Below are 25,825 nucleotides of genomic sequence, written 5' to 3' on the forward strand. Positions count from 1 at the left end.
TACCATGAGCCACTTGACACCAGCACACCATTTGACAACAGTGTGTAATTCAGTACAGGTATGGGACCTGTTATCCAGAACGCTCGGGACCTGGGGTTTTCCGGATAATTGATCTTTCCGTAATTTGGATCTCCATAACTTAAGTCTGCTAAAAAATCATTTAAATATTGAATAACCCCAATAAGATTGTTTTGCCTTCAATAAGGATTAATTACATCTTAGGTGGGATCAAGTAAAAGGTACTGTTTTATTATTACAAAGAAAAAGGAAATCATTTTTAAAAATTAGAATTATTTGCTTATAATGGAGTCTATGGGAGATGGCCTTTCCTTAATTCGGAGCTTTTAACGGGTTATCGGATAAGGGATCCCATACCTGATCCCATACCTGTACTAGTAGTGGGTTCTGAGCAACACTTAATGCTTGCTGTGCCAAGAAGTTTTGAATGCCACAAGTACCTGTGATTAATATGCAATGAGTGCCATATCCCTAATTTACTTCTTAGTAAATAAATGGGTAATTAACCTTTATATAAAATGTTTAGCGTGATGTAAATATTCTGAGACATTATATAATTGGTCCTTATTTTCCAGTTTGTAATTTCAGCAGTTAACCAGTAGCTCCAATTTACCCTGGAACTACACAGCTGTTTGAATGGGAGACTGGAAGATAAATAGGAGAGGGTCTGAACAGAAATATTAATAATTAAAAGTAACAATAACTTAACAACTGTAGTCTCAAAAAGGAATATCTTTTTGGCTGATGAGGTTCTGGACCCCCAACAACCAGACAGCAAGCTGGTAAGAGAGAGCAGACAAAAAACAATTATTTAAAAACTCTAAAAAAAATGAAAACCAAATTGAAAAGGATAGGACATACTATAACCCGGTAAAAGATAACTTTATAGGTTATTTTTTCCATAATAACTCTCTATTAATGCACAACTTCACTTTCAAACTCTGAGAAGAACCAGCAAAACCAAAAAAGTGACTAGTCTTCTTACACAATTCAGTATATATACTATTACTGTGTATTTGTAATAAGTATACTCTTGTTGAAAATGCTCAAGTATCATCGCCCTTAATTGGACTATGTTAATCAAATACTTTATAGAGAAGGACCTGGGGTATTTGGCTGTAGCAAGCAACGGCAGTCAGCAGCTACAAGTGCAAACAAGGTATTTAAAGTGGCATAGATTCGTGGGAAAAGAGGGTCATTCTTCTCCTTTAGAAAGCACTGGAAAAGCCCTTCATTGCTCCAGTGATAAAACAAGATATAATTGAATTAGAGACAGCCCAAAGAAGGACAACTGAGCTGGCTAACAGTATGAAAAATCTCAGTCGTTAAAAAAAAAAAAAAAGACTGGCCAAGTTGGGGTTGTTTACACTGTAAGAAAAGGCGCTTAAAGAAGAAAATGTAAAATCAGTGAAGAGTGCCAAAGTAACCCCCCCACCGGCACAGGGTTCTTCTCAGCGAGCATCATGAAGCGATACTCTTCTACTTCGTCTTTTTTTGATACCCCAGGGTCAACGAATGTGCAGTAAAGTAAAAAGATGTCTTTTTTTTATTAAAGTTTGGCTTTTCACTTTACTGCACATCTGCACGAAGAAAGAAGAGCTAGGAAAAGGGATCACTTTTGTCACACAGGTGCTTGGGTGAAGCATCCAACAATACCTTCCCATTCACATTACTTGGAAACGCTGCATGTAAAACACATTACATTTGGAGATCCTGAGTAAACGCCAGAGGAAGGAGGCATTTTGGATGATGGGGACACAGGACATTGGGGCAAGGAACAAAACAATGAGCTGTTGTGGTTACTGATACCAAAGAAAAATCAAATCCACCAGATCAACATCTGCCTGTTTTTGGCCAGATATCAGTCAGATGGGCCCATCGGTGGGACTCTTACACTGGCAGATAAGCTGTTGAATTGATCTGTAGGTATTCTAGTACTGGAGAGAAGTGGGATACTTTACCTAGAGGCTGCAGCAAGTATCTCCTAGTGTTAAATATTCGTGCCACTCCTGCTAGTGTAAGTACCCAGGTCTCAGCCCACTGCTTTTCTGCTGTGTCCCTTGAATGATGTATGAGTATATTGCCCCCTCCTGATTCAATCTTTTCTTTATCAGCTGTAGTTGAAGACTCTCTGACCTGATTCAACAGCTGAAACAGGACCTAACAACCAAAACAAAGCATACACTTTAATATATATATTATAATTATAATCCAGTACAGACTTTAAACAAAATAAAATCTACACAGCTCTTTTTATACAATTTTAATGTATGATTTGCTTAGTCATTCGGAGAACTGTGCAAACTACCATTACCATTACTACAGTTTACGAAGATGTAAATTAATTGTAAATAAACTAATAAGTTCTGCTTGAGCAAATGCATTAGTTTAATCTTTAAGATTACATAAGTGTTGTGTCTCAAAGCCTATGCCATTTCACTGACTTCCATTGAGATCCCACTGGCGGCCTGAAGGTGAATATTTTGTTTAGCCCTATTCAGTTCACCATCTGAGTGGCTAAATGGTGTAAAAAATAGATTTGGCAACATGATAAAACAAGTAAATGTTTAATGGTGTTACCACTGTAAAACTGTAAGCAGTAAACCTCTATCATCTGCCCCCTCAAAGGACTAAGGCACACAATTGGTTCTGATTGCTGCTAGTTCTAGCGGAAATAGAAACAACATTATCCCACATGAGATGCTTCCAATTTCCATAAGAAGTGCCACAGTTTGCCCAATACCTCTGATTATCACTGTAACATCACTTTTCAAAATCAGCAGAGAATCAAATGCTGTGTGTGTCATAGACCTAATTCTAAAATCTTTTTTAGCTAAAAGAAAAATTAGAATAGGTTTTAAGTATACAGAGCTCCAGTTTGCTCTCTGCACACAGAATTATATGCTTTGCTAGAAATATTAATTCTTGTCATAATACCTTCCATATGACAGTGTGCCATGTTGCATGCTGCAGCAAAGTTCCATGGGCCCCTATTGTAGAGAACAGCGTCTGGCCAGCACTTTTCCGCACAGCAGGTCGTGTATCAACACAAAGCTCCCCCAGTTTGGCATAGAGACAGAGCCACAGGCAATCAAAAGGCGGAGCAGGGTGAAAAGGACGATTTAAGGTTATCCCTTTTTCTTTTGCTTGCTTCTGAAGCAAATCTTCTTCACGGTTAAGTTCTTTCTCGATGGATTCTCCTCTTTGGTAGAAGTAATCAGAAATATTCCACTACAAAAATAAATACACATAAAATTACATTGTGTTGGTGAAAGATCACATTTCATAAAGTGTATATAATTTTAAAGGATCTGGTTCTTCAAAGGGCACCTATCACCCTCAAATTGTTTCCCCCACCAAAGGTGTGGGCTAATAGAACCTGCACTCCGGTTGGGGAAAACAATAGCTTTTTCTAGAAAAAAAAAATAGCCCCCACCAGGAGGAAGTTCCCGGTGCAGGCAGCTGTGTTGCATGCGCATTATGAGGGATCGAGGAGACTCATTTATTATGTGCATAAATGGCAAACAACATGGCTCTATTAGACGGCACCTCTGGTGGAGGAAACAATTTGAGGGTGATAGGTACCCTTTAATGATTTCAAATATCTGAAGATGTATTTGGTGCTGTAAGCTTTTCTTTTTTGAAGACAAAAATATTCAGTATTATACCTATACCTGAAGTTGGAATCACATAAAAATAAAATAGGAATATGAGAATTTGTTATTCAAAGAGTTAGTGCATGTGTAATGATTGAATACTTATCATTTTTGGGAGACACAGGAACACGTGGTTAATAAAAATAAGAACAATCTGCATAAGAAATACTTAAGATAAAGTGAGAGATGAAAAGGTTAAGTATTGTTAAAGTGATACGGGCATGAAAAACTACTTTTCAAAATATGAATGTATGTGACAAGTTACCTATATGTCATAATGGTCATTTTCCGCTGATAGGGCGGCTTCTGTAAGTAATTGTTACTTGAAGTTCCTAAACCTGACTGTTTTGCCAACCTGACTGCCCCTTCTTAGCCTGTCAGTTATAGCTACTAATGCTAACGGACTCCTGCTGCACAAATGTGGCTGCCCCCTCATAAAAGAACATGGGAGATCAGATAGTAACGTAAAAGCATCTGCAAATACTTTTAGTTAATGCAAAGACAGTGTAAAGATATATTTAAGAAACAAATTAATTTAAGGTGTCAGTATCTCTTTAAGGCCTTATAGATGCCATGTACATTTGTATACGTACAAATTTCACTAATACAGCAAATGTCCCTCAATTATGTCTGCTGTATCAAAAATGTAATCCATGTCACTTTTTCCATTGTTGTCTTTGTGATAAAACTGGTTGGCTTTGGCTCAAATTTTATTTTGTCTAGAACCCCCTTTATGCTGAGCCCAAAGTAACTGTAATGTGCAACAGCTGGTAGAAATCGGTGCTGAATTTGTAGGAGTTAAAATCATCATCATCAATGCTGCAGTTCTTTACATTAATTTATTCTAAACAAGGGTCTTAAAATAATTTAACAAACAAGAGTATACAGAGTAACAATAGGATCAGAGGGTCCTATTGGCAAGAGCTTACAGACTAAAGGGGTTATGGGTACATTTGAAACAAAAGGAATAAGGAAATGAATGATTTATGATACATGTGATACCGAACACTGAATATCAACATTGTAAAAGATGGATGCACAGGAATTTTGTAGAAATCTGCAAAGTTCTACTACAGGTTAGTAACCAATAGTAAAGTAAAATGTTGTTTTCCCTAATCTAAATCCACAAAATATCCATTTATTCCTACCAAGTCCAAAATAAAACAAAAAAATGAAGTCAACCAAAATTTTAAATAAAAAGTAAAATAAATGAAAAAAGTTACATCAGAAACTCACCAGTAATCCTATAGATGTTAAACTTATATTCAGTTCTTGATTCTGAAGACCAAAACTTCCAGCCACTTCTACAACTATCTGCAGGCAAGTACAAGGCATTGTCGGGAGGAAGTCTGTCACGACTAACTGAAGGCACTGGAATGCATTCCGTATTAAAGATTCTCTGGGGAAAAAAAACATAATTAAAGCATAAGGCATATGTTAAAGAAATACAATTTAGTTCATATTAAACAATATAAACACCCCCTTTATTCTCTCTCAGGCTACTCCAAATGTACCCCTAAAAAGATAACAAATAGCACTAAATAAAGTCACTTTGGAATTTAGCTACTTTTATTTTTTTTACATTTGCTTTGACCATTAATGTACTGTTACACCCAAAATAATACAAATTATGCATCTTTGTTGTTAGAATTTCTTACCCTTGATCATTTCTAATAGCTCCTATCACTCCAAGAACAAGTGGCCAGCCAGGACCTAGACTGTCTCCTTGACTCTGCAGGATCTGCAGCACACATTCCAGCTGCTTAAGTCGAATATCATGGTGGATTATATTTGAAAGTTCCTTCAGGGGATTTAACAAAAGTAACTGTAGTCTCTGGAAGGAATGAAAAGATTAGATCAGAAAGCTATGCTTCTGCTTAAAACATCAAGACAAAAGGTTTATTGTTAAACAAGTGATGTGGTGTTATCCCAAATGGCAACAATATATGCTTAGGTTAGCACTGAGATATCAAGTGTGTCAAAAAGTCAGACAACATCTAACCGTGACAAAATATGCAGCTTTGAAAGCAGTAAGCATTTCTAAACATTGCATAGTAACAGGCTAATTTCTTTGGTAAAACGTATCATGTAAAGTATTAAAAAAAGATAAAAAAATGTACATAGCTTGTACTCTTCTAATAATATACATTATATATATTTATATTATTATTTTTACATATAAAATAATTTTTACTAAGTCCAAAAACTGTCCAGTGCCTAAATTATTAGAAAGTAATGAGGGATGATGCAAGTGTTAAGCTTTGCATCAGGGTAACCTTTGCTTTATGAAACCAATCATAAGTTCTTGTTTTACACTGTAAAATTCCAAAATTCAAAGTGGTTGATTTAGAGGTAAAGAAAGAGGGTTCGTTTACCTGGTTTTCTGAAAGCTGTGGTTCATGCTTAAAGGCTAGTCCTGCTTTGATTAGTGATGTTAATGCTTCGGCTCCCCATTCTCTCATTCTTGCATTTGGATGCTGGCAAACCTGAGAAGACAGATAAAAATTGACTTTTCCTGTTTACTGTTTATATCCACAAAGCTTCACTGTCACAATTATCAAAATTCAAACAGGAAAAGCATTTTAGGAGGCTAAATATAATTTTAGATTCTCTGACATTTCCCAACTGATTCAAAGACTTAACCTCAGTATGTCATTTTAAAATACTGTCCACTATCTGTACCATTTATGCTGGGCCTGGTGTAGCGCAGACTTTATAGATACCTAGGATGCTTTTCTACTAGACTCTACACATACTCCAGACCTTGTTCCAGGCAGTTTATTTTTTATTCATAATTGGTATCTCATGTATCCAGTGGAATGGTGGAAAATTAAATACACAAAAAACAACATGGTCTAAAAACATCAATTTGGGGATGAAGGAAAAAATATGAATTACTTCTTTAGGGATGAAGGAAAAATTATGAATTACTTCTTTAGGGATGAAGGAAAAATTATGAATTACTTCTTTAAGGAAGATTGATGCTGTCTATTACATGTCCCACTCACACACATATTTTTTGCAACATCCATTATGCAAATAGCCCTAGAGCAGAAATGCAGCTAAAGACAGGTAAGTGCAGTAAAGTTGACATAAGTCCTGTACAGACCCACAATCTTAAAACCTAAATGAGAAAAGAACCTTATAGTCCTTGAAGGATAACACTATTTTTGACAGCTTGTAAGTTAAAGGGAAACTCTACCCAAACACAACATAAAACAAAACAAGCTTTTTAAAAGTAAACATAAGTTCAAGCAACTTTGCAGTATACATCAATTAAAAAATGTGCAGCCGTTTAATGATTTTAATGTGATAATATGGTTTGGAACAGTTACCTAAGCCCGGCCCCATGTTCTGCTGATCTAGCCGACTACTTTGAGACTCAAAAAAAAAGTAACAGTAGTTGAGTGTCCTCAGCCTGCATCCTTCAAACCCCACAGTTCCCTCCACATGTGATGCCAACAAGGAAAGTAACATCACAGTGCAATGCATTTCGTGTTCCAATGCATTTAGTTCCTACAAGGCTGTCTGTAAGCTGTGGAAAAGTTGTATCATCATTGTTTTAATCCCTACTCCCCCTGCCAGGATTTTAAATGATGCAGAACAAGAAGAACTCTTTTGCAGCTGGATTTTAGCATATAAAAATGATGTGTTGTGGGGGGCCCTTAAACAAATTTTGGTTCTTAAGCCAGAGTTTTCACTTAAATTCCTTTTTACTCCAACCTTTGTTGCCACGGGTAATTTAATTGCAATAACATTCAATTTTGTTCTAAAAAAAAAAAAAAAAAGTCCCCAATCAGTAGCTTTAAAAAATAGTTCTTCAAAAAAAAAAAAAAAAAAAAAAAACTAAACAAAACAAAAAAGTTGCATATGTGTTAGCTGAAAGACCTTCACTGCATTCAGTAATTTGCAAACATTAAACTAAACTATTTATTTTTGAAGCAGAACTGGAACATCATAAGTGCACTTGTCACGTAATGTACAAGATTAGACATAAATTTGTCAAAAGAGACCAAACCTACCTTCTAAACAGCAGAAGAGCAAGCAAAGGAAGGACAAAAGACACAATAAAAATAGGGAACACATGAAAAAAATTAAAAGGTAAATAGAAACTCAACATGTGCAGAAACTGCAGTCTTCCTGACTGGCCAACTCAAAGGCCAAATGGGGTTAGCTATAAAAACAGACTAACTATAGGAAGAACTCCCAACAAAAACATACCTATATTATTATGTGATAAATTACACTGCTATAAAACTGAACCAGTCTTTCAGCCCCAGATGAAGGTGTCACAGCAAATTCTCCAATGTGAATATGTGTATATTATATGGAAATATAATTGTTCATGGCACATGTAGAGTCTGGGCTAAAACTACTCATTCATGAATTTTAGTTATTTTATAATGATTGTGTTCATCACATACTCCAGACCTTTAGGGCTGTGACACACGGGAAGATTAGTCGCCGGTGGATGGCATACACTGCGGCGCGATTTGCCAAAGTCGCCTTGAGAGGAAACTTTGACGACTTTGGCAAATTGCAGCCACCATGTAAAATCTTACTTGCACGTGAAGCTCAGCAATCTAAATCCAATTAGATACCACCCTTTGTTGCTGCAATGCTCTGTTTTGCAGGTGCTTGCATACTTATCTGCAAACTTTTAATAGTACCTCTATAAGATGGCCAGTTAGGGGTCTCCACAGGATTTCAATTCTGTGCATGTTCACCAATCCTGTTTCTAGCAGCTTTGCCACTGCAAAAAGGGATGGCTCCTAAACAACATAAGAGTAAGCATATCAATATTCTGGGCAATACAATAGAAAATAATTGAAAAATACAAAGGCTATGAAACATATCAGTGTAAAGTTCTTTACTGAAAATGAGTTTTATCCTACTACTCAAGATTCTATTATTTAAAGAATATACTGCTCATATGCCTTCTATTTTCCTCCTCCCAATCTGCTATGATGCAACATGATGTTCATCTACAACATTACCAGCACCAAGATATTATTATTATTATTAATATTATTATTATTATATTATTATTAAAGCGCCAACATATTTTGCAGCGCTGTACAACAGTGGGTTTCATAAATTGGACATACAGAGTAACATATAAAGCAATCAATAACCGATACAAGAGGTGAAGAGAGCCCTGCCCAAAAGAGCTTACAATTTACAAGGAGAAAGGGTTGAGACACAAGGTGTGGAAATGGGCAGGCAGAGTATTTTATTATTTAGAGTTCTGTGTGTAGTTCTACTAGACAGGTTGTAAACCGTTACATCATTACACAGTTGGAAAAATATATGACCCCAAGATTACCAATTAAAGAGTACATACAGATTATAAAAAGTAATATTACTGCCTACTTCTTATATTATAAAATGGTAGGTCTGCAACAGTGATAACACAAATGAAGTTTCACTGCACCTCAAAGAGCTACACACTGCACTGGATTATTCATATGATACAAGGCTACAGGTACAGAGCACAGCTAGCAAAATCAATTACCCCTCGGCACAACTGCTAATTACATGGGCCCTAGGGTAGGTTGGTTTGGGCCCCTTATTGCCCTTACACTGTATAGGGTAATGGTAAATGAGCACTTTTATGTCTCCCTTTAAAACCCCAAAAGGTTTACAAACTGATATGCTGAACTTCACAAACTTATATTAAAAACACCATTAATCATAGCTTATAAAACAAACTTGCTAAATAATGGACTGGCAAGTTTACCAATCTAGTCATTCCAAAGCTCTGCAACAGCCCCAATTTCCGATTCGTTTTTGTCAGTTAGACTAGATTAGTTAGACTTGATTATGAGTGCTCTACAGACGCAAAGGTCTAGACACTACTGGTCTAGTCCCTTCGTAGCAGTGCTTTCCATATTACATTTCTTTTGGTGTGGTTTTCTTTACCACATATATGGACATATTTACATTTCTTTAGGATTATACAGATTCTTTTGATTCTTTTAGGTTTTAAAATGACAGATTCAGTCTACAGGTACTGTCCTTCAGGGAATCATCTGCTGCTGCGTGGCTAGATAATTGCCTATTTCTATATTAGGATGTGTATTAATCATATGTAGACCATCTGTTAACTTGCATGTCCTTATACATTTTTTATAGTGTTTCCTTGCTGAATATATCTCTCTTATTTTGTGTGTATTGCTTAAAGTCTTCCTTCTTAAAAAAAACAGGAAAAAAAAGATTGGTGTGCTTGTTAAACATAGTTTGCGGCTTTAAGTGCTTTTCATGTTTTCTGGCTTACAAATTATTAATACATTTATTAGATATTCATAAATTTATCCAGAGGTGCATGTTATAGTATAATAGGCTTGTTAGTCAGCTGGGTCTTTTTTTTGGCGTTTTAAAGATGGTCATACATCTTCTCCCTGCTCTTTTGGCCTGTTTTAAAATCATTAATAGGAACACTTTAAACTTACCTTATTATTGCCGTAAGCCATGTCCATTGCTTCAAGAGATAATGAACAGAGTGCATTGATTAAGTGATGAAGGGAGACGTCATCCAAGTACCTAAATAAGAGATACAGAAATGACTAACAATAAACAAACATAAAGCACAAACATAATGTAATGATAGGATACATGTAAGGGGTATCTTACTGTGAGCTCTCAAACAGGCGTGACAAGATAGTTGATATAATAGGTAAGTCTGTCATAACTGCTGTGGTCAGAACCTGAAAAAAATGAGTTTGTTTATCATAAGGAATTTGTTTTATAAGATTGTGCCATAGATCTTGATCAAACAGTGTGAACTTACAGTGCTAGGTCCTTCTACTGCTCGACCAGGTTTTAACGCTCCACCACTGCTAGGTTTTAATCCGAGAATCCACACTAGGTGCTAAAATAAAATTAATACAATTGAAATTAATGTGATGTGGCTGTACTGGAAGGACCTTTTTGATGGTATGTAAAAATGAATTTTAATAAGTAAAAAAAGGATCAATATAGGGTCATAACCTTACAAATCCAGTTAACTGCTTATTTGTACCTATTAACTTGCAAATCATACACATTTTAAAGGGACAGTATACCCCGCTTTTTAAACATCGGTGCAATGAATAGGGCTTGTGCGAAACATACATTTTGCATATTCCTATAATTAGGATATATGTGTCATTTTTGTGCTACTTATCTAAAGAGATAGCAGTCTGTAGCTGGGTGAAGGAAGGGGTTTTTTTTTTTTATAAAGAGGGCTTCCTAGTGAACTGCTAGTTTGTTTGACTTTGACCCTTGGGTTCAAGAAGTAGAATGTTGTTTTTGTTTAATTTTCAAAATTTCACAAAATTTTCGCCCCATACATGGGCAGACCTGAACTGGCAGCTTAAGTTAAGTCATGCATTTTTGTGACCAGACAGCACTTTCTTTCAGTTCCTTTAGAAGAACACCACAAAAACCAAACAGGCTGATACATCAGCAATCGGTTACTGAAACTACGCGCAAGTTCCTAAACTCATGCATAGTTTCTGTATCTGATTACGGTGGCTTGCTGCAGATCGTTTTTTTTTTTTTTTTTTTGCCTGAGCAAGTTTTTCTAAAAATAAAAAGTCTGGAAGGTTTTAGTTGGCAAACATTGAAATTCTTTAAAAACCCACTAGGGGTAATCCAATAGAGAAACCATGCATGGATTTCAGCAACCAATTGGTTAGGCCATAAAGTGGCAGCAGTTATTTCTTTAAATATAGTTTTGTTAACGATTGATATTACCTGAAGAGTTGCAAGAACGAGTTGCCACGAAGTTCCCAAATATCCTCCATGACAATGAGCTAGATTCAACAAAGTGCGCATACACTGGATATTTTTAGCTGTGAGCTGTATTGAGACAAATTAGGTATGTATTAAAGTCGAACTACACAATATTTAGCAGTACATTTTATTAATATGTCATACATAATATTCACTGTATCGAAAATCCAGAAATGAAAAATGCTTCTTTTACAAAAAATAAAACATGCCATTGTTTCTTAATGTGGTTGTTCGCCTTTGAGATAACTTTTAACCCTTTAACTGCCAACGACATGCGCCGCACGTTGTTTGGCAGATAAAGATTCTCTCCAAGCAGCAGACACAATCGCATTGCGTCTGCTGCTTGGTCCTGATATACACTTATATACACACTGTCACACAATGTTTACGTGTGTACACACATGTATACACAAATACTTTTGTTTTTTGTTTCTTTTCCCTAAAAACTGTTTATTTTGACAGTGTGACTATTGGACTATTGGATCAGATATTCTGACCACTAATTACACTGTTGTGTGACTTATTTTTTTGTTTCACTGATTTGCACAATTTTTGTGGTTTTATTGCACTTTATATCCCTGTATTAGTGTTCATGATCTTTTTTTAGCATAGGTTTATACTAATTATAGAATGTATACTTTACAAAAATATATGGTTTTCTGGGGGTCTTACGGCACATAATATGCTGTCAGGGGGCTCTGTATGCAAAATCGGCGTTGGCAGCAAGAAATCCATATGCGCCATTTCATTTTGGGGTCAGTACATACCACAGACTTTGGTATATCTATGCATATTGGGCATCAAACTGTTCAGTAGACCTTAGGTGTTCCTATTTGGGGTGATTTGCCTTTGTATGCAAGAAATTGTGTGAGATAAATGCGGCAGATTTTTAGGCAATTTTCTGAACTGTCATAAAAACCACTAACTTTAGGAAAGCTTTGCAGATACTTTGGTGCAGAAAGGACTCTTTACCCATGTTGGATTTGTCAGAATGTGTACTTTCCAAAACTATATGGTTTTCTGGGTTTTTCTGTATAGTTAGGGGGGTGTTACGGCACTGTTGTGGTGCTGTCAGGGGGGCTCTGTATGCAAAAGCTGAGTTGGCAGGCGAGAAATCCATATGCGCTATTTTCATTTTGGGGTCAGTATATACGACAGACTTTGGTATATCTATGCATATTGGGCATCAAACTGTTACTATTTGGGTTGATTTGCCTTTATCTGCAAGAAATTTTGTGAGATAAAAGCGGCAAATTGCAAAATGTTTATGCGATTTTCTGAAATGTCATAAAAATCAGCAAACTTAGGAAAGCTTTGAGGCTTGATACTTTGGAGTAAAAATAAATGTGTACCCATTATAGATTCGGGGGAATGTGTACTTTCCAAAAATATATGGCTTTCTGGGGTGAGTGTACTTTTTTTGTAGCATTATCCCACATAAAGGATGTAAATGTGTTGATTTTGCTAGAGCTGAAATTACAGAAATGATAGATCATATGGGGGGTATGTTCACTTTGGAGGTCTTACATGCCACATACAGTGGCCTGCAAAAGTATTCGGCCCCCTTAAACTTTTCCACATTTTGTCACATTACAGCCACAAACATGAATCAATTTTATTGGAATTCCACGTGAAAGACCAATACAAAGTGGTGTACACGTGAGAAGTGGAACAAAAATCATACATGATTCCAAACATTTTTTACAAATAAATAACCGCAAAGTGGGGTGTGCATAATTATTCAGCCCCCTTTGGTCTGAGTGCAGTCAGTTGCCCATAGACATTGCCTGATGAGTGCTAATGACTAAATAGAGTGCACCTGTGTGTAATCTAATGTCAGTACAAATACAGCTGCTCTGTGACGGCCTCAGAGGTTGTCTAAGAGAATATTGGAAGCAACAACACCATGAAGTCCAAAGAACACACCAGACAGGTCAGGGATAAAGTTATTGAGAAATTTAAAGCAGGCTTAGGCAACAAAAAGATTTCCAAAGCCTTGAACATCCCACGGAGCACTGTTCAAGCGATCATTCAGAAATGGAAGGAGAATGGCACAACTGTAAACCTACCAAGACAAGGCCGTCCACCTAAACTCACAGGCCGAACAAGGAGAGCGCTGATCAGAAATGCAGCCAAGAGGCCCATGGTGACTCTAGACGAGCTGCAGAGATCTACAGCTCAGGTGGGGGAATCTGTCCATAGGACAACTATTAGTCGTGCACGGCACAAAGTTGGCCTTTATGGAAGAGTGGCAAGAGAGCCATTGTTAACAGAAAACCATAAGAAGTCCCGTTTGCAGTTTGCCACAAGCCATGTGGGGGACACAGCAAACATGTGGAAGAAGGTGCTCAGGTCAGATGAGACCAAAATGGAACTTTTTGGCCAAAATGCAAAACGCTATGTGTGGCGGAAAACTAACACTGCACATCACTCTGAACACACCATCCCCACTGTCAAATATGGTGGTGGCAGCATCATGCTCTGGGGGTGCTTCTCTTCAGCAGGGACAGGGAAGCTGGTCAGAGTTGATGGGAAGATGGATGGAGCCAAATACAGGGCAATCTTGAAAGAAAACCTCTTGGAGTCTGCAAAAGACTTGAGACTGGGGCAGAGGTTCACCTTCCAGCAGGACAACGACCCTAAACATAAAGCCAGGGCAACAACGGAATGGTTTAAAACAAAACATATCCATGTGTTAGAATGGCCCAGTCAAAGTCCAGATCTAAATCCAATCAAGAATCTGTGGCAAGATCTGAAAACTGCTGTTCACAAATGCTGTCCATCTAATCTGACTGAGCTGGAGCTGTTTTGCAAAGAAGAATGGGCAAGGATTTCAGTCTCTAGATGTGCAAAGCTGGTAGAGACATACCCTAAAAGACTGGCAGCTGTAATTGCAGCAAAAGGTGGTTCTACAAAGTATTGACTCAGGGGGCTGAATAATTACGCACACCCCACTTTGCAGTTATTTGTCAAAAATGTTTGGAATCATGTATGATTTTCGTTCCACTTCTCACGTGTACACCTCTTTGTATTGGTCTTTCACGTGGAATTCCAATAAAATTGATTCATGTTTGTGGCTGTAATGTGACAAAATGTGGAAAAGTTCAAGGGGGCCTAATACTTTTGCAAGCCACTGTACTTAGGTAAACGTAAACATATTAGGCATCAAACTGTTCAGTGGACCCCTGGCGTTCAAATTTAGGGTGTTTTATCTTGGTACCTAACACTATGTTTGAGATAAGATGCTGCAAAATGGAAGCTTTGAGGGGATTTTTGGAAATGTCATCAAAATTGCTAACTTTAGAAAAGCTTTGCAGCTTGGTACTTTGGAGTAGAAAGACATGGGTACCCATTTTAGTTTCGGGAGAATGAGTACTTTCCAAAAATATATGACTTTCTTGGGTGAGTGTACTTTATACTAGCTTTATTCCACATATAATGATGTAAATATGTTGATTTTGCAGGAGCTGAAATGACAGAAATGATAGATCATATGGGGGTATATTCACATTGGGGCCCCTACATGCCACATTCTTAGGTAAACCTATACATATTGGGCATTAAACTGTTCAGCGGACCCCTGGCATTCATATTTAGGGTGTTTTATTTAGTTACTTTATGACCTTTATGACCTGTAGGAGATAAGATACTATAGACTGGAAGCTTTGAAGCGATTTTTTAAAAATTTCACAAATTGATAAAAACCAATAACTTTAGGAAAGCATTATGACTTGATAGTTTAAAGTAGACAGACAGTTGTGCCTACTCTGGATTCCCCAGACTCTGTTCTTTCCAAAAATGTACAATTTTCTGGGATAAACCTTCTGTTAGTGGAATTTTTGCCCTTGAAATCTAAAGTATGCAGCAATTCTGAAGCAGTGCTTTGGAAATTTGGTAGTGTACTGCTGGGAGTTTGTGACCTATACAAGTGAGAAATCTCCATAAAACTATATATATTTGGTATTGGCACATTCAGGGTCATGGGACATGGGACTTTCCAAATCAGTTGTATTTTCCTGCATAAAATTATTTTTATAAAATTTTTAGACATTTAGAAGCCTATATCTTGTTACAGAATTGGAATTACACAAAAATTCTACCATATTTTGAAAGCTTAGGTTGTCCTGAAACAAACGATATACTGTTTTTCTGGGTACACTAAAAATCCCCCCGAGGAAAGGCCCCTAAAGTGAAACAGTGCAAAATGTTCAAAAAATCTGCCAATACAAGTTCCGATTTGACCAAAACGGCTGGCAGTGAAAGGGTTAATATAACTCTACAATTTATATGGAAAAGATAGTTTTTTTTTTTTTTACATGACCTGTTACATTTCTGAATGTTTTTACAAAGGTGAACAACCCATTTAAGAAGAATTATTCTAGTTCTCAATATCCTTTGTACAGTTTTTAGTCACTATAAAGTTTTCTCAATGAAGAGATGAAGACAAAATGGTAGAAATAATATTACCATAACAGTTCCTTGAGGTTGTACAGCTAGCGGTTGTCCAACTGCTACAACTTGCTGATGAGAATCACTAGAAGGGCTTATCATCTGAACATTTTGTCCTTGGATGGAATAAGCTAAGAAAATTTTTTAGTGTAAAATAAACAGAGATATAATCCCCTATCAATCATTTGCTATTTGATTATGTTTTTTAAAATTAAAATTTCCATTATAACTATCAGCTCTCATGAAGCACGAGTACAAGCTCATCATGAACCATAATGGGCAAAAAAATGGGCTTAATAATCTGGCTCCATTTCAAATAAAACGACAAACCCTTATTTATTAATCAGTAAAATCTTGCACCCTTTAAACACATACATGATATACAATATATTTAGCTTGAAGAGCACTTACATTTGTTGCATATTGCTGCAGATGACGTGTTAAGCACAGTGAGAGCATAATGCGGTGGCAATGAACCTTTGCAGATAGCGGTTATGAGAGCATCTCTGGGTGTAACAAGTCCTAATTTCCCACACAATGCTGCCATGGTCATTTCAGCTTTCAGAATGTTTTCTGTTGCTGTTTCATCAGTGCTTTAAAACACAAAATCAAGCTTAAATAGTGAACTAGAATATTTACAATATATTTTTAATTTAGTTAGTACCCATTGCCCCTCAGACCCTTGCAGAAAACACTTGCAGAAAAAGAAGTGATTTACATATATAAAGATTTTCATTCAAGGTCATCATATACACAGCATCTAGCAGTGATAGGCCTATAGCAAATGGACTTGCTGAGTAATGAAAATGTTTCACCACTCATCCTAGTGGCTTTTCCAGTTAAACCAGGCTAAAACTCATGAAACTGCTTGGATGAGAAGTTAAACATTTCAAAGTACAGATGCTTTGCATTTACCAGGACTGACTTATGCTAAAATTTCTGTATGGAGTGCCATACAGATAAAAACTGCACAACTACTTATTGTGTATTACTAAAGTTACATTTAGATGGTGAGAATTACAGAAATGTACACGAATCTAATTATCTGTTTTTACCATTTGAAAACTAAAATTTTATGACCTAAATTGAGATGGTCCCCGTTTGCCTGAGCAACTGAAAGCACATGCTGTAAAGCATTTACACCTGGTAACTGCAAAAAAAATGTAAATGTACAATAATTGTTAGTTCAGAGAGGTTTTACCCATTTGGAATACCTTGCATCAAGGAGCAGAGAAAGAGCAGCAAGAAGGCCACACCAACAGGCATTGATCATTTCTTCCCAAACACTTCTACAACCTTAGATATATTAAAAAAAACATGTATCACTAACAATGTAGTATACATTAGGTTTCATTTAATTAACTATAACATACAGATGTTTATATTTTAGTTTATTAAGTGCTTTAAGTATTATTTTATTCCAGATTATTATACACACACACATTTCTTTAAATTAAAATTGAATTACCTGGGTCTTTGTCAGAAGGATCAGATACTACTGGAAGATCTTGTTGATCACTAGTTGGGGCATTTGGTCGAGTTTCCTCTGCTGAAATATGCGAGTCTGTTTCAGCTTGACCTATTTCTCCTTCAATCATTGTGGTAATGCCTCGCACAAGATCTAACAAACAGTGAAATGCTACTGACATGGCATAGCCTTCAGGAATAGTCGGTGGCTCTACCTTATCCAGCATTTCTAGACTAAAAAAAGAAATGCAATAATAAGCAGTGTCCCTAAGCTTCAAGTTTAAAATATCAACAGGAAAATGTAGTTACATGGTGGACAAATTTACCGTCTGTTGGAAATTTACAGTGAAGCAGCACAAATAATAATAATAACAAACAAATAATAAAATGAAAAATAACTATATGCCCCTTATAGAAGAACCATAGGTATATTGCAAAAACTATGGTACAATTCAGAGCATAAGAATGTATGACCTGTATTGGTTACAGTATTACAGTACGGCCAGAAACCCAGCAGTGGCCAATCCATTGCCATGAAGCTCTGCCATACATAATTAACCCAAGCCCATTACCAACTATAAAACATGCTTTCACACTAATGAAATGTACTTGAAAACATGTGATAAATGCACTACATATTGTAGGCCTTATGTACCAGTGTATGGACTTTGCATGGAATTCACTATAAAAAGGCAAATGCAATTAGTAAATTTGTCATATAAAAAGGCATATGTATTACTTACTATGTAGCTTTAGCACTGCCTTGAATAGAAATAGTCAGGATGGGAATCCAGGTGCCTCTGTATTCAAAAGCAGGGAGTACAGTTGTATTACTAGTTGCTGCAGCCATTCCTGATGTGGTCTGATTTGAAGCTGGAGTTATGGAAGTAGACCCACCTAAAGAAAAAAAAAATCCAAATACACAAATAATAAAAAATCCTTTTATTTCTTTTTTACTATGAAAGGGAAATGACATGATTTACTTTATTTTGTTTTCTGTTGATGCTAAAGACATTGATATGCAGAACTGTCTTTATACTTATCATGTAGCTTTTTAAGGTGCCATTTACAACTGTCTTTATTTCACAATCAAATAACACAAAACAAAATGCCATAAAGTGTTTCAATCAAATCAGAGAGTAACTGTTAGAAAGCGATTTTTGTTTACGTAATCAAGTCAGTAATAAATTTCATGGCTAAGTCAACACATTTATGTATGCAGCCATTTGAACTAATTAATGGGAAGTCAAGTAGATAAGTAGACAGATGATCTATAAAATATCAAGGAATCTGACTAATTATTCAGTAAAAGTTTCAGACTTAAGGTGCCCATACACCTTCAGATCCGCTCGCTTGGCGACATCGCCAATCGAGCGGATCTTCTCCCGATATCCCCGTACGGGTGGGCGATATCGAGAGAATCCAGGCTAATTCGATCGTTTAGCCCTGGGGCCAAATGACTGAATTATAACAACGGGTATAGGCAAAGTCGGTTCTCGTTGATGCGGTCCCGGATGCGACTAGATTTTTTTAACCTGCCCGATCGATATCTGGACGATTTCAGGCCAGATATTGGTTGGGCAGGCCCGTAGGTAGTGCCCATACACAGGCCGATTAGCTGCCGAAACGGTCTAAGGGACCGATATCGGCAGCTAGAATCGGCCCGTGTATGGGGACCTTTACTGCCCTCCTTTGTAAGGGGTGAACTTAAAGTAGATGCTTCAAGCTTTTAAGCTGATGGGTCTGACATTTATAGGTGATGTTTCATTCATAACTTAATGACACTAAAATTTATTTGATTGTCTTGTCACTTATAGTACTACTTCTCACCTGCCTGGACAACAGCTTTTTCCATTTGCAGTAAGAGAACTATGCCACCATTTAAGAGATGTGCAGCTAAAAAAAAAAAAAGTATGAACCATCATCTACAAATGGCAGTAACCAGCAAAAAAACATTTTTGCAGGTTTGGAAAAAAGCATAAAATAGAAAATGCAAATAGAATTATGTCTTCAAAGTGGGTGGTATTATTAGAAAATGTACTTACCAGGTGGGTTAGTCGTTGTTGACGCAGGCCCAGCACTTGGTATGAGGAAGAGAGATTGGATAAATGAGCCAAGTGCATTCACAATATCACGAAAAACCTTTGTGGAGTGTTGTTTCATGTCATAGGATTGACAGAAAGACCTGGTGATAAGCAGAATTTTTATTTAAAAAAAATGTATCTAATGGTACATTTGGCATTTTTTTGCAATTCAGTCAACACTGTAATAATGTATATAGCTTGTGTCTCAACCCTTTCTCCTTGTAGATTGTAAGCTCTTTTGGGCAGGGCCCTCTTCACCTCTTGTATCGGTTACAGTTTGCTCTAATGTTACTCTGTATGTCCAATGTATGAAACCCACTTATTGTACAGCGCTGCGGAATATGTTGGCGCTTTATAAATAAATGTTAATGTAATGTAATGTATACAAGTAGCATAATACAAATAAAATATACACACATACATGGATGTGGTTATATTAAGACTATCAATTATAGTACCTGAGTAGCTGTGGCTGCACACAGAGACGGTGTATGGATTCTACTGCGACAGCTCTCAACCACTGGGGCTTATCTGCATCCAAGAACTTCACAAGCAGAGACAGAAAAATCTCACATTCCGTTACCTACAACAGTTATTAAAAAACAAAAAAAAAAAACAGTTAATGGCTACAGAGCAGGACAAGAGCTGCTAATTTCACAGTGAAACCTACATTCAGAGAACCTCCTTGGATTGCTAAATTTACTAATTAGTGCAGTGCTTTGCCCTGGATGAATATGCTTATTATCATTATGGCCTCTCATATAACAACAATTTACCTTCCAATGTTGTGCGAACTAGCAATAATGTCAGAGCCAAGCTGGTGTAAGTAAGTCTGCTAGTCCTGGTTGTAGCAGTTTCAAGGAATATAGCAGTTCCTTCCCTGTCTCTAGCCATATATGAATTCTTGAGTATATGAGAATTGCAGGGGGCCACAGGAAAAGAGTTGTAGAATTTAGAATGTCCACATGTGACCAAGGCAGTCCATAGCACATGTGTTCTTGCTGACAAGACAAGTTGTCAGAAATCGCATTGTCAATAATATTTAGAAAAACTTGTGAACCAAAGATGTGACAGATAATGGACAAATGGTCGAGATTTAGCTGATATTGGTATACAAGGTAACCCATTTCTGTATCTTTTATAAAAAATAAATACTACAATGCACACCCAGTTTTATGTAGAGTCTAAAACCTGGGTTACTGAAAACAAGTATGAAAACAAGTATGGTGTTACTACATTCTTTAGCAAATGTAACCCCTCTGATATCTAGTCATGCTGTTACCCCTCAGTTAAATGTAACTAAATGTGCAGTAAATGCTGTCTTCAGGGATTTCCCTAGGGTAGTGCTTACAAACTGGCGGCCCACCAGGCTGCATACCAGCCTGCACCCCCACCCCCTCCCCTGTGTGGCTGTTGTGACTTCTTACCTTTGTATAAGATTTAAATAGTATCAGTACTGAAATTAACTGGCCCCCTGCATTGTTCACATCTCAGATTTAGGCTGTTAAATATGTTTACACCTGTAATTGCCTGCATTGTTCACACTTTTAAGCCTCTGTATTGTTTACACCTTTTAGCCCCTACATTATTCACAACTCAGCTCAGACTGTAAGCTCCCACATTGTTCACACCTCAGAAAGAGTGTAGGAGCAGTGCTGGAATTGTGTCACTATATGTGCTGCCTGCCCTATACTGCCTGTGTGTGCCATTCTCCGCCTGCAGCCTGTGCTATGCTGCCTGTGTGTGCCATACTCTGCCTGAACTATGCTGCCTGTGTGAGGTGAACCTGGCAGGGTTTTGTTCTGGCAGTTTGTTAGCATTTGGACCCGCATTCCTCATTTTTAATAGCTTTGACCCACTACCTGACCCAAACTGCAACTGCCTTATCTGCAAGCCGCTGACCATTAAACAGAAAGAGCTGTTGCTGCAAACCGAAAGTAACATCATCAGAAGTGGGCGGGGGTAGAAAAACTGTTTAAAAAAGCTTAGAGGAGTAAAATATAGATATGATATATATGATATATAATATAAGAAATAATGGTAAGACCCACAACCCACAGACCCGCATCTATACCTGCATCCGAAATCCCTACCCATAACCCACAGGATTTTTGCGGGTAACCCATGGGTTCCTGACCTGTTGCAGGACTCTAGCTAAAGGGCCAGAAGCACAAGGCATTCAGGAACCTTCTCCAGTCATACACAGTCCACCATAAACGCCAATCTTTCTTCAGTACATTTATATCAGGTCACAGATGTAATCCTATTTATTTAATTCTATTAGAACAATGTCACATGGGGCAGCTGGCAGCGTTTTATCATTCCCATGATTTCTAGCTGGGGGGACAGCTTAAATATTGCCTCTCTATTAATGTGAATGGTAATCCTCTTGCATTAAATATTTGCTTAAAAAAAGACAGTGAGAATTTGGAAAGGCAACTCTATTCTGCTGGAGGCAAAACCCTCTCCATTTTATTTTTGTAAAAAGGCCAATTATTGTTCTTGATGCTATCCTGAAACTTCTATTTCACCAGCTAAAACCCTATTTCATCCATTATCAGCTACTGAGTTTTCTACCAGACCACCTATGCTACCTTTTTGAGCTCTCTTAAATGTAATCATTTTTAGATCAAAATTACAGTAGATATTAAACGATAAAGCTATATTTACATAGATTTCAGTAAAATTAGCAAGGATATTTATCTAAACACTTTTTCACTTTTATAAATGTTTTACAAGCTTACCAAAAGACTGTAGAATTGCTTTATCAGGACAGACACAACTCTGAGGAGACGCATACAGATTGGAAAATATGGCTTCTCAACGGGAGCTGGTGAAGCGTTGCTGTTTGAGCCTTGCCGAAACTTAATATTTGGTGAAAACAGCTTTATCACAAGAGGGCACACTCTTTCCTTAAGCAGGAAACTAAATTCTTGATGCTGCAACAAAAAACAAATCATTTTCATTTCCTATAGTTTTGTTATTCATAAGGATTACCAATCTGGATTAATAATAAATCTAGTATTTAAGGAGTAAATGATCACTCCTAAACCAGGCGCTTCTTGATGAAAAAATCCGTATATATCAATCTTCAAAATGGTGAAAATAAATGTGAATCACGTGCTGCTTCCTCCTGATGTCAGCTCCCCTTTACAACTGGGTTCCTCTTCAATCAATGCCCGGCTGGGATTCACCTATATGCTTCTTACTAAGTTGATCTGGTGAGCAGTTACAACATCTAAATTGGGGTCATCCCACCTAACATTGGTGTTTTATTTACATACACGTTCTTAATATGTTTTGATCCTTTTATTCCATTGATCTGCACTATATTTTTATTTTGTTTTTTCAACTTTATGCGCTTCCATCTACACCACGGCACATAGATTAATAATAAACACTGCTTTGTAAAACTGGGGAAGTTAAGAACTTAATGTAGGTAAAGCCATGTGGAACTGTCACTTTATGAATGGTTTGTAATAATGCAAAAACCATTAATATTGCCTAGATGTAACACTTGTACTTTCCCTTTAATGCAATTGCAAAAGTATTTTATTTATTTATTTATTTTTGCATTTCAAATTTTGGTATACTTTCTTACCTGCAAGAACACCTGTGGAAAGTCATTAAGAACTGATTCCAGAAGTTCTAGTCCAAATGTCCGCGTCATTTCTGTCATACCCACCAGCCAGTAGGGGGCATCAGCATTTACCAACTGACACAAATCCTATGGAAAACAAGAAAAAACTCCACATGAAATACTGTAAATTAAAATAAATAAGCCAAACTAATATGTATTATGTGTCACTGAAAATATGAAATAAGTATTATAATACAAGCTAAATTAAACGGTTCTGAAGATTTCTCACATTCTGACACTTTTTGGGCAGGTACAAAAATAATTTAGTATTTAGTATTACAGTGGTTTAGCCGTGCCAAAGATTTGGGACTGGGACCTGGACTGGGATTCAGAATATATCAAATGTTAGGCACCCCTCAGTGATTGTAATCGCGTACCTTTTACCCCAGGCTGGTGCTCCTGTTTGGAGAAAACCACACCAACCCGGGGTGGGTTATGAGGGAGTGAACCTCTTCCTTCTTCTGTCTTCACGCCACTTGCACAAGTGCAGTAGATTGTAAAGTCGGCATTTTCACCTTACTGCGCATGTACCAGCCCTGCAGGCCCAGATGTGTGGGCAGGCCACAAAGGCCTGGGCCTGGGGCGGTGAAGATAATGCGGAGGCATGCTGCGATTACAATCACTGGGGGGGTGCCCCCCCTGATTTTTACCTTTCCTTCTCCTTTAAGATGTACAGTAAGCAGAAAAGCATAGCTTTAATACCTGGAAGAGCATGTATGCATCCTTAGCACAGGGCTTTAAAGTGCTGACAGATCGTCTATTGCTATTTCCAATAACAGGTACCGGTTGTTCCACTGCATCTTTAAGCAAATGTGAGAACAGCATTAAATAGTTAAGAGACTCATTACTGAAAAGTCATTTTATATTATTATCTGGACTCTATTAAAAACACATTAAAACCACAGCAATAGGTAACAATGATCGATGTAACAAATAAATATCTGTTTTCTCAACAAAACATATCTTCTAAGCCTTATAGAATGCATTTTTTGTATTCTAAGTTTAATTTGCATTCAATGTTGTTTAAGACAAAAAGCAATAATTACAATGCATGTTATACATATAATTAAATACATTTTTAAGCAGACAACACAACACAAAATAACTGTTGTTTTACCTTTGTGACGTTCATCTTCAGCAACCATTCTCTCAAATACAACAGTCACAACTTGTCTCACTGTAGCTGCAGCAGTGTTATTAGTTATATTATCTTTTGTGAAATGCAGTCGAAAGCAAAGGACTATTGCCTGAAAAAGCACAGCATCAATTTTCAAAAGGTGCTTTTAGTAGCATTTTACTTTCAGAAATTTACTGACAGAAAAGCAGAAGTGGCAAATTAGGTGAAATTATCACCATTCTGGAAAAACAGGAATTGCTTTAAGAATAGCAAAATTTCATGTCTGTCACATGAAAGCACAGCTAATTAATTCTGCAGGTGATGTAATACTATATTATAAGATATACTATGATACATTTAATATGCAATATTATATTAAAATCTATTATATTATATTAAATAATCCAGAATGGCCAAAATATTTCCTGTCTCTTCAAATTACTGAAATTGCAGATTTGCTCTAATATATATGTACATCAACAGCAGGCTACTGTTTTTAGCAATTTTCCTTACAGTTTGCACCAGCTGCTGTAACTATAGACCTAGCATACTTTACGAGTCTGCTAATTTTACATTTTTCAGGAGAAAAAAATGGTATAAAATCATGGAAAATGGAAAATCAGAGAAATGCATAATATGACGGGGCCACTTAATCAGGGTATGTAAGCTTGTGGTAACTATAGCTGTCTGCTACTACATTGTTTCCACAACCTGTGCAGAAAATAGCCACTTTTAATAGCAATTACATTTCCAAACTCTAAAGCCATTGGTCAGTTTCTGTTTGTCTGTGTCCCCTTTAATTTAAACCAAATATGCAAAAACACTATTAAGCAGTATTTCATAAGCAAAGTGCAAATGTTTAAACTGTAGCAGTCATTTAAAAATGTTTGTCCTTAAGCTCTACTAAGAACTAATTTTAGACACACATTCCCATTGATTTTCAAAGATACATCATATCTGATGATCAATACATACAAAAGTAATTACCTTTGAAAGGGATTCATCATGGACTACTGTGTTGGTTGTTAGAAGTACAAGCACAGTTTGAAGCAGTTTAAGTTCCTCAAGGCCATTTTCCATCAGTTGCCACAACATGTTGATAATATTACCAGCGGCACCCTACAAAATATTTAGAGAGATATTTACCTTGCTGATACGTTGATATTCCCTTAAATGTACTGCTACATGTAGTGTTTTGGTTTTACAGGTATAGTACCCCTTATCCGGAAACCCCTTATCCATCCATCAAATAATTCACATTTTTAAAAATGATTCCCTTTTTCTCTATAATAAACCAGTACCGTACCTTGTACTTGATCCCAACTAAGTTATAATTAATCCTTATTGGTGGCAAAACAATCCTACTGGTTTATTTAATGTTTAAATCATTTTTTAGTAGACTTAAGGTATGGTGATCCAAATTACGGAAAAAAAACCCTTATCTGGAAAACCCCAGGTCCTGAGTATTCTGGATAACATGTCGAATAACTGTATATACTGGTTTTTATTGTATTTTTGGCTGCTGGTTTCTTACAAATGCCACAATTGTTATTTGCAATAGATAAAAACAATTAAGCCAGTTCTGACATTTAATTGCTTAGCTTTTCCCCCGAGAAAA

The 25,825-nt window shown here is 36.7% G+C and overlaps 1 protein-coding gene across 8 annotated transcripts in view; it reads right to left on the reverse strand.

Annotated features, from left to right (window-relative positions):
- Nucleotides 1–25,825, reverse strand: part of mon2 (MON2 homolog, regulator of endosome-to-Golgi trafficking) — a 74,252-nt gene that overhangs the window by 25,759 nt on the left and 22,668 nt on the right. For 3 of the 8 annotated variants that reach the window (XM_031898875.1, XM_031898873.1, XM_031898880.1), the window contains 24 exons: nt 25,195–25,326; nt 24,208–24,337; nt 23,793–23,890; nt 23,052–23,177; nt 22,195–22,389; nt 19,909–20,033; nt 19,412–19,551; nt 19,197–19,262; nt 18,110–18,263; nt 17,368–17,600; nt 17,114–17,195; nt 16,311–16,492; nt 15,918–16,030; nt 11,412–11,516; nt 10,465–10,545; nt 10,308–10,381; nt 10,127–10,217; nt 8,345–8,446; nt 7,697–7,699; nt 6,050–6,160; nt 5,333–5,508; nt 4,911–5,073; nt 2,956–3,249; nt 1,980–2,178 (listed from right to left, as the gene is read on the reverse strand). In XM_031898875.1, coding sequence (XP_031754735.1) covers nt 1,980–2,178; nt 2,956–3,249; nt 4,911–5,073; nt 5,333–5,508; nt 6,050–6,160; nt 7,697–7,699; nt 8,345–8,446; nt 10,127–10,217; nt 10,308–10,381; nt 10,465–10,545; nt 11,412–11,516; nt 15,918–16,030; nt 16,311–16,492; nt 17,114–17,195; nt 17,368–17,600; nt 18,110–18,263; nt 19,197–19,262; nt 19,412–19,551; nt 19,909–20,033; nt 22,195–22,389; nt 23,052–23,177; nt 23,793–23,890; nt 24,208–24,337; nt 25,195–25,326 — 3,175 coding nt within the window. The remainder of the gene's footprint in view (nt 1–1,979; nt 2,179–2,955; nt 3,250–4,910; nt 5,074–5,332; nt 5,509–6,049; nt 6,161–7,696; nt 7,700–8,344; nt 8,447–10,126; nt 10,218–10,307; nt 10,382–10,464; nt 10,546–11,411; nt 11,517–15,917; nt 16,031–16,310; nt 16,493–17,113; nt 17,196–17,367; nt 17,601–18,109; nt 18,264–19,196; nt 19,263–19,411; nt 19,552–19,908; nt 20,034–22,194; nt 22,390–23,051; nt 23,178–23,792; nt 23,891–24,207; nt 24,338–25,194; nt 25,327–25,825) is intronic. The other 5 variants (XM_031898876.1, XM_031898874.1, XM_031898879.1 and 2 more) reach the window with 3 other exon arrangements.

Source organism: Xenopus tropicalis, chromosome 3, assembly GCF_000004195.4.
Source record: "Xenopus tropicalis strain Nigerian chromosome 3, UCB_Xtro_10.0, whole genome shotgun sequence".
Taxonomy (NCBI): Eukaryota; Metazoa; Chordata; class Amphibia; order Anura; family Pipidae; genus Xenopus; species Xenopus tropicalis.